General features: G+C 44.3%; 1 protein-coding gene across 29 annotated transcripts in view; it reads left to right on the forward strand.

The window, feature by feature from the left end:
• SAMD4A (sterile alpha motif domain containing 4A) overlaps positions 1 to 17709 on the forward strand; it is a 203428-nt gene that overhangs the window by 94457 nt on the left and 91262 nt on the right. For 3 of the 29 annotated variants that reach the window (XR_011533022.1, XM_070594235.1, XM_070594232.1), the window contains exon 1: positions 8472 to 8580. The exons of 16 other annotated variants lie outside the window; for them this stretch is intronic. Coding sequence is in view for 4 of the 13 variants with exons in the window: in XM_070594235.1 (XP_070450336.1) it covers positions 8532 to 8580 (49 nt within the window). In the remaining 9 variants the exon portion in view is untranslated. Of the gene's footprint in view, positions 1 to 8471; positions 8581 to 11809; positions 12138 to 17709 lie in introns of those variants that run through there. 10 more of the 29 variants (XM_008524956.2, XM_070594224.1, XR_011533019.1 and 7 more) reach the window with 7 other exon arrangements.

Consider the following 17709-nt stretch of genomic DNA (forward strand, 5'->3'; position numbering starts at 1 on the left):
GAAAAGGGCAGGAGTTTTGCTGCTCCTTTAAGTTGCTTTTTAGACATAAATTTCTGCACGAATTTCTCTAAAAAAGTAACACAACAACAGCTTGTTTAAATGTGACCTCTTCAGCATGCCTAAGAATTTGAGAAACAAAAGAGAAGGCAGTGGATAATTGATCCTGTTCTCCCAAGGCCTGTCCTGACGCTCAGCAGACCCTGGCTTGGTCTCTTGCCATACAGGGGTTTAGTCTCTGCCAGCAGGAGAACACAGATGGTCTCTCCCTTTCTGCAGATGTCTTTGAATGTCAAAAACATGAGAAGGAAATCCATTGACACTCTTGTCATTGTGACAACGCAATATATCCCTTAGCAGCCATGTAGCCATGCCCCAAATGACACTCAAATCAGTGGGGCGGGGAGAGATTTTTAAAAGAAGGCAGAAAATCCCCTACCATGGAGAGCAGCTTATTTTAAAGCCAGGAAGCCAAGGAATCTTTCTGAAATTTTTGCTTGACGGCTAAACTTTAAACTTATTCCTTAGCCACGCCTCAGGTCTAGGTCTGGCTATGCAGTGGTGATAGAACATGAGAAGCCGTGTTTCAGCAGTGGAGAGCTTCAAAGTCTTTAGTTTGTTACTAAACGTAAGATTTAGGATCTCTGTGAATTAATCAAAATGATTGCTTCTGGTAGGAATTCAATAGAGTTGTCATATCAAATTAAGTTTTATCAAGTTTCGTGTGATAGGGATATTCACCAGCCTGGATCCCAACACAGCGTGTGCTCACTGCGTTTATGAGAGTGAGGCTGGAGTCACCCTGTAATAGAAATGAGGTCACCTTAATTGGCCTGCTTTAATGCTGTGTGGCTATGGGGACATCAGAGCCCCAAGGAGTAAACTAGTAGCCTGTTGGGAGGAAGATCGCCTGGTAAAGATTCCTTGCCTGCAAGGTTTAGAAAATTCAGTCCTCCAGTAAGTGTCTCGCACAGGAACAAACCTTAACCTAAATATAGAGGGCTAAAAAAGAATCCTTCCATGGTAGGGCTCCCTTAAATTAGCTCAGCTAATCTATTCATCTGTGTGTGCTGACTCGTGCCTAAACATTGGAGGCCAAATCCAAAAAAAGAAAAAGCAAGCCGGTGGCTCAATCCTAGGAAAGATGTAGAATCACTGAGAGTGATCCTGGACAGAGGCGCCACTGCACGCCACAGCGGGTCCACGTTAGAGATGCCCGCTCCTCACAACCACGCTCATTAATTTACCTCATGCTTTGACTTTGCAAGTGCCTTTGGCATGTTCAGATTTCTCCATTTATGATAATTCTTCTCAATTTTCAAATCATTTTATGGTCCAGGTTTCAAACTTCAGATAAGAAGTTCTGAAAAGATGTTAGCTGTTGATACTTTTAGTACTTTCAGTATTTCCACCTTGCTTGGATTCCCAAAGTATGCTCAAATAAGAACTTTTTTAATAGATGGCCAGGATGACAATGTTCTGGGCCATCATCACTTAAACATAGGAAGCAAATCTCAAGAAAGAGGAGGGCTAAAGAGATTTGGACTCCAATTTTCGTAACTAAAATGGCAGAAGGGAACACGACAGGATGCAAAAGAGGTCCCCACAGCCTAGAGCCTTGCATTACACACTTGCTTCCCACTGAAGCCAGAGACCCTGTTGTACAGTCGAGTTTGCTGTACCTGCTGAAACACCGTGCATGCTCTGCCTGAATTCTGGCCACGTGGTCCCCTCATTTTGTTATCTGACTTGTTATCTACTGGTGACTTCCCATTTCTCTGGGAAAGTCAGCTAGTGGAAGACACCTAAAGAAGAAAGTCAGGGCAAGAGAAATTGTTTGGAAGTGGTCCAAAGGTAGCGCTCTGTTGTGTTAGGGGGCTGTGACATTCCCCTTGAAAGGCTGTTATTGATCCTAGGAGTTGTACCACACTACATAGTGTTTGAGTAACTAATTTGCTTGTGGCCTTAGAATCCTTATAATCGGATGGATCTATGCTTTTTGCTATCTTATGAATGTCTCTATTTAAAGAGAACAAAACAATAACAAAAACCCCAATTCCTATTCCCCTGCCTCCTCCACGCATAGTATTCTACTGTGGTTTATTCCTGAACCTGACTCATTCAGCTTTTCTCCTGGAAGTTGTCAGTACAGAGCCTGGTTAATGGAGAAAATGAGCGCAATGCTCAGGCACAGGGCCGTGACTCATTCCTGGCGTTTCAGGGGCTTTGTAATGGAAATCATAGTTCCAAGCCTCAGTTCTTACCGTGGATATGTGAATATTAATGAAACAAAGCAGAGTCTCCGGGGCTCTTGCATAACTCTCACCATAGATTCAGTGTCTGCTTATGGAGTAAATGTTCCTCTCCATAACCCACACATGCTTGAATACCATAATATTGTTTTAATTAGTCTTTTAAAGCACAGTAAAATATTTGGCTTGGTGAAAGGAGGAAATTCTCTCATATGTTGGAACTGTTTGGTTAAAAGGGCATTTTTGTCTATGGAATTAGTCTCCTGGGGTTTATACTAGTATCTGAATGCTTTTTAAATAGTCTAATGACCTGCAGCCAATTCTCATTCATTCATTCATTCTCTCTCTCTCTTTCTACCTACCTATCTGTAATTGTGTGTATGTGCAATAGATAGATAGATAGATAGATAGTCTATTGGGAGAGCATGGGTAACTGAAACCCTGGATGACCCCAGTCTTTTATTTTACCTTCTGCTTGACCCAGACTTCTTTCAAGTGACATTCCTTTCTTTGTCCTATATAAGATGTAAAAGTGGTAAAATAGCCAAGAAATAAACAGCAGGAAGAAGTGGCGGAAACAAGGAAGAGAGATATTGCAAATGCTTATTTTTTATTGACTCAGGTTTGAATTTTGTGTCTGACAGACTGGTAGGACTTTGTGGAACCTCACAGACCAGCCAGTTTCCCATCATTCTTGGAGATTGGGTGGGACAGAAGGTCAGAGATTTGAAGTTGGCTTTTGGTGATTCTTATATGTCTGCAGTCTGTTGGACCAGGAATATTTTGGAGCTGCTAGTTGGAAAGTCGCTATTTTCAGCTAAAGAAGAGAAGGAGCAATAAACCTTCTAACTCAGCCACTTTATTCTGATCCTGTCTTCTCTAACAATAGCTCCCTGCTGCATGCTCTTAAAACACTAGTGCTAATATTATGAGAAATAAATTATAGGAAAAACAGTCTAATCTTTTCTAAAAGTGCTAAAAATACCAATCTGCAACCAGGAACTTTTAAACTTTCTTCCCTTTTCAGATGATGCAGGATTCTAGGCAAAGACTAGATTTCAGAGGACACTCAGGCCAGGGCAAGAGTGGAGATTCAGCTTATAGGAGTAAAGGTCTTTAGACAAGGACGTTCAAAGGGAACGCCTTGTTAGGAAGCTAGTGCTGAGTCTTTAGGTGCAGAGACCATTGTTTTCCGTGTCTGTCTTGGGAAGCGGCTGGTGATGGAAATGGATTATGTGAATTTTTTTCTTATGAGGAAACTGAGCCACAAGAGGTTACATTCCCAGACTTAGAACCTAGGGGTGTGTCCCTGAGGTCTGGTCTGCAGTTGGAAGACAGCTCGGCACCAAACTGTTTGGCATTGCTGGTTTCCCCATGGGAACCCTTCCATCTGCTTATCCTTGCCAGGCCCGTCTCTCAGAACGTGCGAAGGGAGATACTTCTCTGTGATAGCCTTCAAGATTTGAAGAAAGGATCTAGTCTGGGAGCTGAGATAGAGGGGACAGGATAGGATAGTGACCTGGAGGGTTTGGAGGCAAAGTGATGGTGGGACAGGTGTGCGTGTCCAGAGAAGACGGAGCGTGTGTGTTCACGTTCCCACTGGGGTCCCACTCCTTTATCTTCTGGTCACAGATGGCTCACGTCCAGTCCTCTGCCATCCTTCGCTCCTGTGTTGTGTCTGCCGGGAAATCTCACCAGCATGTCTGAGGTCACTGCATATTTCTTTATACAGAAATCTTTTCTTAAGTTTCATGAAGTGGTGGAGTAAGAACTATGTAAGTCTTAATACACCTGATAGATTTTCTCTTTTTAAAAAACGTTACTTTTCAGAAAATAAAAAATAATAAGACATTCCTGGTGAGTTGGGTTCTCGTTCCCGCAGCTGCTGTGGGTTCCGTCTGGCTGATGTGGTGTGTTTTCAGGTGTGTGAGTGAGAGGCCTGGATTGTGGATGTCTCTGGACTACTGGCAGAGATAATGTTTAAGGTTGTAATGTGGGTGCTGAGAACCTTTTAGTGTATGATTACTTTTTGATATGGTTATTTTAAGGGAAAGTTAACTCAACTTAAGTTGCTTAAATTTAGCCACATTTCTTAAATATTCTTTTCTGGAAAATTGAAAAGTGACTTAGTTAAAACAAGATTCAGAAACTTTTTTTCAGCATGTTCTTCAGTTTATAATGTTAAGATTTGAAGAAAACTTAAAGTACCTAGCATCTCTGAGACCTGATGAACCAGTTCATATTTTTACTTTTTTTTTTTAATTTGAGAAGCTGTTGCCGTATAGAGTAAAAGAAACTCATGCTTCTAATCTTTCTTGTTGACGTTGCCAGTGTGAATGTTGTTATTGTTAGATAATCATAATGGTATGTTCTGGAGGCTCTTCTCCCCTCATCCGACACACCCAATGCACTCATACCCTGCCAGCACAGCCAGAGAAAGAAGAATAAAGCAACATCTTATTTGCTTTCAGAATTTGATTCTCTATTGCTTTGGAGACATGCTGGGATTTGCTCTTAAATTGTTATTAAATTTCTAGTGTCCTGAACAGACATTTCTCCAAAGAAGATATACAGAGGGCCAATAGGCACATGAAAAGATGCTCATCATCACTGATCGTCAGGGAAATGCAAATCAAAACTACACTAAGATATCGCTTTATACCCGTGAGAATGGCAAAAATAACCAAAACAAAATGTAACAAATGTTGGGAGAGGTTGTGGAGAAAAAGGAACCCTCATACACTGCTGGTGGGAATGCAAACTGGTGCAGCCACTATGGAAAACAGTATGGAGATTTCTCAAAAAATTAAAAATAGAAATACCATATGACCCAGCCATCCCACTACTGGGTATCTATCCAAAGAACTTGAAATCAGCAATTCCAAAAGTCCCATGCACCCCTATGTTCATTGCAGCATTATCTACAATAGCCAAGACGTGGAAGCAACCTTGGTGCCCATCAACTGATGACTGGATAAAGAAGATATGGTGTATATATACAATGGAATACTACTCAACCATAAAAAAGGATGAAATCATCCCATTCACAACAGCATGGATGGACCTTGAGGGTATTATGTTAAGTGAAATAAGCCAGACAGAGAAAGACAATCTCTGTACGACTCCACTCATTTGTAGAAGTTAAACGTGTAGACAAAGAGAACAGATTAGTGGTTACCAGGAGAAAGGGGAGGTGGGGGGTGGGCACAAAGGGTGAAGTGGTGCACCTACAACACGACTGAAAAACAATAATGTACAACTGAAATTTCACAAGGTTGTAACCTATCATAATCTCAATAAAAGTTAAAAAAAAAATTTCTACCCAGGTTTAGATTCATTTGTAAGAAGAACCAAGAAAACTTAAGGGCACTGGTGAGGCTGCGCCATAGAGACCTTTCTGCAGCGAGCCTTTGCATAGCCTCACAGCAAGGACGGTGGACACGGCGCCGGGCCGGGGAGTGGGACTTGGGGCTGTGTGGATGGCCTAGGGCACATCGCTTCACCTGCACCAGCTTCCTTTCCTCACCACTTGCCCAGTCATGCTTGTTTTGAAAATTAGATGTGATAATGTTTAGAAAGAGATTTTGCAAGCTTTTTAAAAAAGTACTCCTCAGATGTTAGATATTAATAAGTTAGAAACTAAAACAGAGGTTGAGTAGGTAAACGTAATTATGTGTGTTATCGATCATTATGTGTGGGGAACACTGGTAATTTTGGAAAAGTTTTTAGTCTCTTCTTGATAGGACCCCAAATGCAGAGAGACCAGTTCAGCAGTTTCGTTAAGTTTAAACAAAGTGAGAATTGGAAATCTCCCAAAGGATAAGCAGAAATAAGCTGTGACAGACCACTTCTCCAGATGATGGAAAGATGTATGACCAATGCAATACCCGCTTTAAGAAGAAACACAGAGCCGTTGAAGAGAGCTATTGTAACATACAGGGTTGGTTACAGGACTGGCCTTACAGGGAGTGTAGGATGAATGTCATGAACACGCCTGAGGTGGGTATTCCATTAAAGGGCTGTTTGGTTCAGGAATCCCTGGGTGAAGAAGGAGCCCTCTCCTCATCCCACAAAATGGCCTTTAATGCTCAGGGCATGGAGTCTGCTGCATGCATGGAAGAATCTTGATTATTCTTCCTATGAGTTTACAGAGGAAAAGTCCATAAGTTGTACTTAGTCCCAAGACTCAGAAAGCAGCAGAAGTAGCTGGGACTCGCTCGGTTCCATGTTGGCCTCCTGTCTGTACTGTTTCATTCCATTTGCTGTCCTCTGTGGCATCTTCAGAGTCGGAGAAAAATAAAATAAGGTGGTTTCCTGGAGGCTGTTGAGCGCTGGTGCCAACCGTAGCCAAGTGACAAACACCCACCATACTTGGGCCACCTCTCAGCCAGCGCCCCTCCCAGCACACATCCCGCTGAGGGCTCATCCTCAGAACCCCTGACATGTCCTGAGTCCTGGTAACCCTGGTAACCCTGCTGATGTTAATGCTTACTGATCATCAGTTATATTTTAAGCATTTGCTTTTGTTTCAAAAAGTATTTAAGATGGAGTTTCTCGGCACATAATCAAGTTCCCAAGATGTGCACTGATGCTCTGGCCTTCATGGTCTGAGGCTCCAGAACACTGGGGAGGGCTGTCATCTCTTGGAGTCACAGTCATCTCCTTTCTGGGGTACCCCTGATGGGGATGGAATAGCAGGTAGATGGCATCTGATGCCAGGATATCTTGTAGGGTTGGCCTAAAACCCAGACACATGTGGTTGTGAAGTAGGACAGAGTCCAAGGCACAGGACCACGCCAGGCTTCATGGAGGGTCAAGGAAGCCACGTTTCTGTCTAGGAAGACCCACGTGGGTGGTGGTGATGCCTGAGCCCAACACAGTCACCTATAATTCCTAAGTTCTTTGCTGAGAGGGCTTATTCGAGGGAGGTTGAGAAGATTGCTGGAGGGAGGCTGAGCATGAGATTGGGAATTCAGAATGACCTTTTCTCTATTAAATTCCTTAGCTTCCATGAGAAGAATAAATTCCATCAATTCTTCCATTGAGAATCACTTCTCAGCTTGATTTATTTTTACATCAGAGCCCACCACACACGCAAACTCATGCTCTTTCCAGCAGAGCTCTGAAAACATTCATCTATCTGCATGTTTTTAATCAGAAAATTTGGATTACTTCCTGCAGACTGCCTGTTTCTTGAAGGAGGAGGAGAAGATGGCACAGTAGTCTTTTTGAAAGGATTGTTTTAAGTGATTGATTGAGCCAAAAAGAAATCACCTTTTTATTCTTCAAGGCAAAGGCTTTTTCAGGCCAGCTGATTGGAGTCTAAATTGTTCCACTGAGGGGAACGGGAGGCATGTCTCCAGGTGTATCCAGGTGGGCACAGTCTTTTAGTGAGTGGCGCATATATGAGATCTTCTGTATGGAATTCCTGGGGCCGGCAGACTCACAGAGAAGGGGTTTGTCAAATCTTGTCATTTCAGACTCCAGGCTAAATATTGGCATAGAAAACAGAGATTTCCACAGTCAACCCATCATTGGTTCAGATGTTAATAGAAAATCAAGAGTCAAGTAAAGTTAATAGGTAGAGATTTTAAAGTCAGGCTTGGTTTCAATTTACGTGTGGTTATTCTAACTGGTCAGAGAGGCTCTCTCCCCAATACCCTGGCCCAGGCATAAATTACTCACCTGTTAAAGACGAAGTAACTTTTCTTTGAGGGTGCCACCTTAAGGGTCATTAATTTAGCAAATTAACTGACATTCCTAGAAAAGCTCCATGACTTGTGCCAGTGAATATTTACCCAGTTAGTGACTCTTCAGATGGCACCCCAAAATCACTGGTCCACTTCCAGGATGAGCAATTGACTTTCAGGAAGTGGGTTACTCACTTGTGCAATCAGATCAACACCCACGCTGCTCAGTTTCAACACACTTTAAAATGCAAATGGAAACTTTCCTACCTCAAACTTTCAAACCTTTTCCAGATGGACCAAGAGGGGCGAGTGCATGGAGCCCAGGGAGGTTGGTCCAGCTTGGTGGCTGAGCACCGTGATGGTGGCCACAGGCTCGTGCTGGGTGGCTGAGATGAGGCATCCTTGAGTGCCTGGAGAGAGCTGCCTCCTGTGCCCGCCCCATTTGCATTTGCCAAACGCCCACAAGAAACAAGGGCGATCTGTGGAGAGGCCAGGGTGTGCTCAGCTGAGAGGCTGCCCCACCCCATGCCCCCTTGAATTGTCTCTGCTCGTTTCCACTGCTCAGCTGCAGCTGCCCACAGCTGACTGGGAAATGGATCTGGGCCTGAGGAAGCAGCAGCAGGGGCATGGGGTGGAATTCGGTATGTTTTTCGCACGTGGCCCCTTTTGCCCTGGTAGCCGCAACAGGGAGTCAGGAGGCCCACGCTGTGCTGCTTTTGACTGTGGGTTAAGCTGGGTGCCTCGGAGGGTGACACTGGGGAGGAGGTGACCGAGCGCAGTCTGCTGTTCAGTTCTGGGTGCCAGGTTTTCAAAGAGACATTGAGTGGACCCAGAGGAGGGTGGCCAGCAGGCTGTGGGGGTCTTTACATTGCATTCTTTCAGGATTATAAGCAACTGGAGATTTTTATCCTGAAAAAATTTAGGGGGATGGCCATCTTGTGAAAGGAGAAGTAGATTTTTTTTTTTGTATTTTGTTATACATAAAATTATATGTAAAATTTGCCATTTTAATCATTTTTAAGTGTACAGTTCTGTTATATTAATTATATTCACAATGTTGTGCTACTGTCACCACTATTTATTTCCAGAACTTTTTCATCATTCCAAGCAGAAACTCTTTACACATTAAACAATAACTGCCTCCTCCTCTCAAGCCCTGGCAACCTCTATTCTACTCTCTGTCCCTGTGATTGCCTGTTCTGGGTACCTCATGTGAGTGGAATCATACCATATTCATCCTTTTGTGTTTGCCTTCTTTCACTTAGCACAATGTTGTCAAGGTTCGTCTGTGTTGTAGCATGTGTCAGAATTTCATTGTTTTTAGAGACAATAATATTCTATTGTATGTATAGACCACATTTGTTTATCCATTCATCTGTTGATGGACATTTGGGTTGCTTTTGGTTGTTGTGAATATTGCTGCTATGAACATGGCTGTACAAGTATATGTAGATTCATTCTTTGTGGTTTCAGAAAAATCGGCATCTGTTGAATGGGAAGAAGTTGCAGAGAGGCCAGTTCTGGCCTCAGCCCTCCTGGCTCTCATTGATGGTAGAGGTAGGCTCCCTATGGCTGGGGAGTAGCTCAGCCTGGGAGACCCATCAGGGAGGAATTGTGTGGTGGGGCTCCCACAGCTAGCAAAGGCAGGGCCAGAGGGTCTCTGAGAGCCCTTCCATCTCCAGAATTCTGTGAGTCTCAGGCAGGTGGAGTGTGCGTCCTAAGTGAACCATCTGGAGAAAAAGAAAGTGGTGTCTGGTCAACTTTCCCCTGAGGAGAAAAAGGGGAAGTGGAATGGCAAATTACCTACCAGTCAGAAGAGGTGACTTGTGAAACTATCTTGGGCCTGGACTTGAGATCAGAGGCTGGTGATGCTATGAAGCTTAAACAGAGGCCCTGCATAGTCTGGCAGAGATCTTGCCAGAGCTCCATAGAAAGCTTTCCTCCACACTAGCATCCTAGAGTGGGGTGGGGTTGAGGTCCGGGGTTCTCGGCACAGTCCCCTCATGTCTGCTGGAAAGAGGGCTGCCCCCTGGGAGACCCGTCTGAGCCCCATCCCAGAGCAGGTCTGGAGTCCGGGTGGGGAGTGAGGGCAGGTGGAGAATGCTGGACTGGGGAGTGTTCAGGAGTGAGAGTCAGCTGAGGTGGGGATGCCCTGGGATCCAATACAATTAGCTTCCTTCTGGTACAGTAGGGGGGTTTTCTTATCATTAGTTGGGGAGGCCTAGCCAGAGAATTCCAGTATTCCAGAGTGAGTTTAATTGTGGGTGATTTCATTCTGCCTTTTTTATGTCGAAGCCAGGGACTTGCGTCATATAACAGTGAATTCAGGAGATTTTTATTTGCATGTGAATCATAGCTTTTCCAGCTGAATGTCACTTACTTGGAATTTTCGTCTGATTTTGTTTTTGTTTTTGTCTCTTGGTGTTTTTCCATCAGGCTCTTTGGCTAACCAGAAAAAAAAAAAATAGAAGAAGGGCTCAATCTGACTGGAGCAGGGTTTGAGTTGGCAACTCAAAAAGGAGAGTATTATGAATGTGAAAAAAAGAAAACGGATGCTTTATTTTGCTTTGAGGAAGGGACTGAGGCCAAGTCAAATTGAGAGCTCTAATTTGGGAATGGTGTTATTACAGGTCATTGGGAGTTGGTTACACTCTAAATTAGGAGGCCAGTCACATGAGGAGGCAGCAAAGGCGATCACATGGGGGACTAAGTTGGGGCTCTTCTACAATGAAGTTTTATTTTATTTACTACACGGTTGAAATGTACTTCTGTCATGTTGAGAAACCGAATCGCCTTATTGGCTGCCGAGTGCTCTCTGTCTTGGCCCGTCAGTTGTCTTATAAATGAGCCAGTTCTTCCGATATGTGTGCTTTATTTAGGCACTGGAATTTGTTCAGTGATTAGTGGAGCAAGCCATGTGCTAAAGGTTATTTTTCTATTCTTCACCTTCACCTTCAGATCTGATTCCAAGGGGCCTGCTTCCTTTTCTTCCAAAGGCTCTACCCATTTTAGATCTCAAGGTCAAAACATTCTGATAACTTTAGAAATATATATGTATATATATTATCTAAGTAAGTGATGATCTCTGTTTATTAGATTATCTTTCATTTTCTCAGTACAGTTACTGTCAGCTTGCAAAATAAAAACAAAAAAAAGATGAGTCCTGCCCCACGATGGGCAGTTAGGAACAAAGTGTTCTTCCTACCCCAAAACTGCAGACTTGCCATTCTTGGCATCGTGGGGATGACCAGAAAGGGTTGCATGTGGTAAGCTGCTGATTTTTCTTGGAGAGTCAAAGTTGGCTTTCTTGATGTATAAAGCTCTGATTAGTTAGCTGTGTTTGAAATAAAAACAAAAAAGCAGCCCAAGAAGAATATCTAGAATTAGTGTCCCTGCAATCAAGTTGTGCTCATGGTCCTAAATGGGGCACATTACTAAGCCTGTGACACAGAGTCTGCTGGTGCTTCCGAAGCACGCAGACCAGCATTGCTTGTGATCGGGTTAGGAATAGAAGGTATGTGGAAACTTTCTATAAAAGGCTGCTGGATCCCTTGGATTGGTGTGGACAAGTGGTCAGGAAGCTCTGGCACTGTTTACAGCTGTCCCAGGGCATTGCCATGTGAACTTGGGCGAGTTTCTCTGTGTCTCAGTTTCCCTGAAGACCATGTTGGTTTTGGGAGGGGAGGATGAGGGCTCCTGGAGATGTATGAGATGTGAGATGTTATCAGGTAGGTGGAGGGAGCATGGTGTCATGTGTTGTCACGAGAGCACAAATCAGAGCCATATGTCCCCACACAGGGCTGGGCTGCTAGTCTCTCCTCAGGCATCATTGCAGGGAGGGTGATGCCTCTGACATCACAATACCCAGCTGGACACTCAATAATGATGAGCTGTGGCCAGTGGACACCAGAGGAGGGGAAGAAAAGGAGGACAAAGTGGAGAGGGAGGAGATGGAGCAATCCCGTATGTGATAATTCCATCAACTCACAACATTTTCACCTAACATCTCGTTCAACTGTAATGTGTTCAGCTCCACATAACCTGTACAGCGTCTGTGCCCTCCCCCTCAGACTCAGCAAAATAGTATGGTCCTCTAATCAAGAGATTTTGCTCCTGTTGCTGCATGTTTCGTGGTTCATCGTCAGACCCGTGAGTTGATACTTCTTCACCAAACGCTCTCCAGAGCAGCCATTTAGAGGTAATGCTCTGGCTCTGTGGTCCAGGCTCCTCTGGGCCTCCTGAGAGCAGCCCAAAACTCTGGGGATGATGTGGGGTGGCTTGTGAGGGTGTGCTTCTATGGCGAAGATGCTTTAAAATGGAAATTCTCACCTTCGTTTTATTCACGAGCCGCCCCAGGCCTGGTCAGCTTTGTCTAATGTTCTGATGGCACTCTTCAAACCCAGCTGTGCCCAAGTCCAGCCCCAGAAGGCCCTCTCACTCCTTTTAACTGGCTATATTGCTGTGAATGGAAAACTTGAGAGATCAGTCCTGTCCTAGAATTATTATGACATTTTGCTTGCTTGTTATGTTTTTTAATCCAACAACTTCCTCTTAAAAGCAGGTCCTTGCCACCCTTTGAAGTGATCCCCTTAGCCTTTCTCCTGGTAGGAAATTTATTTTTCCCTCCTGATTTCACATTAGCCTTAACCAGCTGATCATCCCAAAGCTGGAAAGACCAGTGGTTCTCAAACTTAAGCCTGGATCCAAATGATTTGAAGGGATTTTTAAACACAGAGTCTCTGACTCAGTAGATGTAGCTAGGGGTTGCAGAATTGGCATTTCTAACAAGTTCCCAAGTGTACCAACTGCATACACTTTGAGAACGAGTGCCTTAGGCCCTTTTGGCTCTCGCATTCTCCCCTCCTTCCCTCCCCCAGTCTCTAGGAAAGGGTCCCATGGAGCATCATCCTGGTCTCTTAGATGATGGTGACTGTCACTAACAATTATATAGCATTCACTATAGGCCAGACAGTGGTCCCCAAGCTTCACACAGATTAAATAATTCAAACATCACAATAATCCTGTGAGGTATCCCATTTCCAGATGAGGAAACTGAAATGTACAGAGTGGTTAAGTGAATTGCCCAAGGTCACACAGCTAACTAAATGGAAGATCTGGATTCAAACCCAGAAAATACAGCTAGAATCTGTGCTCTCAATCACTATGCTTTATTATCTTTCTTTTCTCTTCCTTCAAGTCACTTAGAGCACCTGATACTCCTACAGTTCTTGGAAGTAAATACCTCGGAACAGAGCCCCAAGACAACCGAGCCCATCTTAGGTGGTTGTAAGCTGTGTCTTGGGGTCCAGGTCTCAGGATGGCTTGGCTTTCCCACCTGTGTGTGTGTGAGTGGAGTGGGGGAGGTGGCCTTAGAGAGTGGACAGGGCCTCAGGAGGGACTCAGGAGGGGGCTGATGTGAAGACGCTAGGGGGCATCTACCTGTGAAGAGACCAGAGCTCTCCCTTTGCTGGGGCCCAGTGTCCCCCACCGTTCTGCCCTGGTCCAGAGGTTTCCATTGTTGACCCTTAACCTAACCAGAAACTTAATGAGAGACAGACAAAGCTGAGAAGAAACAGATCTGCCGTGTTGCATCCGTCATAGGAAAGTGCATGTATCTCTTGTCCAGTTTGGTCCAGCAAGCCTGCGTCATCAGCACCAACCTAGGCAAGCGAATAGGAGACACAGAACGGGAGGCATGGTCGCTGCCCTCCAGGAGCCAGCGGTCTGACTGAGCAGAAGGAGCGTCGTACCAGTGTGCACATCGCTGAGCTAACAGTGGCGTGGGAGGCAGTGAGGGCCAGCATGGACCACAGGGCTCAGGGAGAAAGGCAATTTCTTAAACTACATCGTGGATGACGATGGGGGCGGGAGGGAGAGGGTTTGGATGTATACAGGGAGCCCCTACAGCAGAGAGCATGGTGATAAATAACCTTCTCTTTTAAGCTTTAATAGCCACAGGTCAAGTCTCCCCTGGCATAGTGATAATCAGTTAAGCCCTTTATGTTTTTCCAGTAAATACTGTGTTAGATACTGGCTGGAGGTCTGCAGGAGGTTCTGGGGTTACTTTAGAAAATGGATTCTCTCCTTACAGAGTTGCCTGTTGGTTCTATAATTGGAGACCTTCTTAAAGTACTTCCCTACCCCTCTGGTATGATTCTCTCCAAATTCTTTGTACTCCAGACATTTCTATGGGGTACAAAGCTTTACCCATGGCTATATCTGAAGTGACACCCCACTGAAAAGGACTGATCCTAGCAAAATACCTCCACCTGCAAAGGTGGTGGTGTAAACCTAGATGAAAACAAAACAGGCCACTGCTATCACTGCCGACTCTGGACCAGAGTGGCCTACGTCCTCTGGCTGGCTCCATGCTCCTTTGGGTTAGAATTCTAGACAGTGTGTTTGAGACTCAGGAAGGATGAGCAAGAGGCCCTTGTCCACAGACCTTGTAGCTGTGGGCTCTGAGCCCTTGTCTCCTTCTGCTCCTGCAGCATTCCCACAAAGTCTAGTAAAGCCAGGGGTCCTCATCTGGTCAATCCTCCTAATTCTGCTGCAGCCACTGACCTCTGGGTCTATTTAATTTCACGGCGGGGTGCCCAGAAGGAGGGAAACAGCCTTGGCCATTCTCATTCCTGAGTAGAGAACTTCATCCTTTACCATCGTCCTTCCTGCCTTTTCTCCTTCTTACCCCACTACCCCGGGGGACTTTAGAATTTAAAAAGATCAAAAGATCTAAAAAGTCTTGTTCTGATGGCACCGACAGACCTACTAATCTAAAAATGAGTTTAGTGCACAAGTAACAGGTGAAATTAAGCTGCCTTCTCTGCTTACCTTTGCGTAAATCTTGGAGTTGGCTGATAGCTCAAGAGAACTGGAAAGGGAGGCGTGCCTCTAGCTCCCTCTACAGGGCCGTGCCTCATGAGGACTAGAGCAGGATTGGTTATGTTCTAGGGTCGGTCGCCCAGCTCCGTCCTTGTGCAGTTGACTAGGCTCTTCTTTTCAAATATAGTAACAGTTCATTTGTGACCATGGATTTGAATAGCCTGCCTCCACAAAGTTGTTCATTCTCTCCTCTGTAGAATAACTTGTACATGTAATTCAGATTTCATGCCTAAATGAGTGATACATAAATTTTACTATCACCTTTGCTAACATGTATATTTTGGGAATATATATGTGCAGTTCCTTGGTGACAGTATTTACAAAGTTACACACATCGCAGGGTCTTACTTCCATACTTATACTTTGGATTCCTATATGTCAAAATGAGAAATTTTGTCTATAAATTGTCAAGCAACTTCCTAATTATTTTAGAAAGCGTAAGACCCAGTGACTTAACAGTCCAGACTCATTTAAAGACATCGAGTGGCTCCCTAATGTCAGAGGTGACACTTGTTCACTCTGGCCGTTCCTGGACTCCTGAGGTTTATAAACCTATTGTGTGAAGTGGCTCTTGTTCAGTGTGGTCTGTTGGATGAAGTAGGAACTATTCTTTTGTGATTTGACCTGTTTATATTGCTCCCAAGACACTCCTTTGTTGACTCTGTCTGGACATTGCCAAGGATTTTGGTCTTAGAGTTCGTTAACAAATAGTATAGCTGTTAGGCTACCTGGACCAGGGGGTGCTTCTTTCAAGGTCCTCGTGTCTAGTGCTTCTTGTGAAACAAGGCTTGACTCTAAGTGTATAGTTCAAAGCATATCGTTCTCCTTTGCAAGGTTGGCTTGAGGACTGCTAATTCATTATTTTGAAATACTATTGGAGAGTCACTTTGTGGGATGGGGTTTTGTCAGCGGTGGTCTGGGAGTGTGAGAGTGGCCCCAGAGATTAGCGAATGGGAAGCTTCCTGCTCGTGGGACATTTTACAGCCTCTCCCCTGAGGGGATTTTGGTATAAAAAACTAGCTGAATGTGGTTTGCCAGGATTTATCTTGCATTTGTCAAGAGTAAGGTAACATTTTCTTCATCTCTAATTTATATGACTCTTAGGAGACCCGTTCCTATGAGATTTTATTAGAACATAATCACTTATGGCCAAAAAAACTTGGACATACGACAGTCTTAACACAATCCTATTGGCATTGGTTTTCTTTCTTCAACAGATGTTTGCAAAAGAGTCGTATTAAATACATTTAATTCTGCTGTCTCAGCCTCTCAAATCTTTATCATGAAGATTACTTTAATTGGTGTCAGTTACAATCAGGAAAGGCATACATTATGCTTTTGTTTTCAAGCATGTGGGGAAATTTTTCATCCTAAATAGACAATAGAGAAAGGGGATGTACTAAAGATTTTGAAAATTGAGCTAATTATTGTGTTTCCCTTTTTTACATGTTCCTGTTTTTATTTGATATTAAAGCTAAAAGTAATCAAAATTCTGCAGCATCATATGAGAAAGAGGTGACTGAACAGTTTTCGGGTGACAGTTGGTATCTACTTTTGTTTGCAAGTCACCCATTCCATCAGTCTTAATTTAAAGGAAATTTCTAGGAAGTACCTAAGATTTTGAGTAAGAAATCACACAGTCTGTTAAACCACTATCAAAAAAAATGCCTGGGGACAACTTTGTCTAGCCATTAAAAAATGTGATTAAGGAAATGATAATGCATGGGAAAGTGGAGACAACACTACCTCGTGGAGCTTATGGTCTAGTCGAGAAAGACAGAAAGTAAGTGTAATACACAGCACATCACAGGGTAAGTGCTATGGAGAAAAATAAAGCAGGGCAGGGGGGTAGGGAGTGTAGGGTGAGGGGGTGACGTGGGTAATTTAACATTGCATGGACAGAGAAGGTCTCACTAAGAAGGTAACATTGGAGCAAAGACAGAACTGTGGGAAGCTAACTGTGGGTCTAGGGGGAAAGTATTCCAGGCAGAGGAAATAGCAAGTGGAAAGTTTGGGAGGTAGGCGTGTTAAAGGACCAGCAAGGAAGCCAGTATGGACTGAACTAAATGGGGACAGTAGTAGGGGTTGGGGCTAGATCACAGAGGGGCTAATTGTATGGCTTCTACTCAAAGTAAGATGGGAAACCACTGGAATGTTTGATCACAGAAGTGACATGGCTTATAGCTTCTAGTACAGGAAGATTATTCTGGTTGTTCTGTTGATAATAGACTGTTGGGAGGGGGGTGGAATGCAGAAGCATGGTGAGAGGTAGTTAGATTCTGGATATATTTTGAAGATTCGGTGCACGGGATTTGCTGACACATTAAATATGGGATGTAAGAGAACGGAGTCAAGGATACTCCAAGGTTTTGACCTGAGCTACTAGAAAGGTGGAAAAGCCGTTTGCTGAGATAGAGAAGAAGAGCCAAAGAGCAGATCTAGTGAGAGCGAGAGCAAGAGGTCAGCTTTGGACATGTTAACTTTTTGAGATCATCTGAGTGGAGATGTAGAGGATGCAGTTGGATATGGGAGTGTGAAACTCAGGGAGAGACCTGGGCTGGTGATACAAATGTGGGGGTTGTCTGCATACTCGTAAGAATTGGTCAGAGCCAGGTGGAGGTGTCAGAAGCCTGAAGGTGAATCCCAACTCTTGAGCCCTTGGCTGAGATCTCAGCACTAGTTCACTCCTGGCCTGGGTCCTTCAGGAGCAAAGGAGCCCTCCTGGAGCATTCATCCATGCCAGTACCCTGGAAAAGAGTGACTAAGATGGAAAGTTCCCATTGAAGAGATGACCAGATCACTCTGGAGTGTTAGGTAGGTCACTATTGGTGTTTGTTGGGGCCAGAGGTACCTGGTTCTTGCCCTCTGAGGACAGTCAGGTGCCTAAG

This window comes from Equus przewalskii, chromosome 25, assembly GCF_037783145.1.
Source record: "Equus przewalskii isolate Varuska chromosome 25, EquPr2, whole genome shotgun sequence".
In the NCBI taxonomy this organism is placed as follows: Eukaryota; Metazoa; Chordata; class Mammalia; order Perissodactyla; family Equidae; genus Equus; species Equus przewalskii.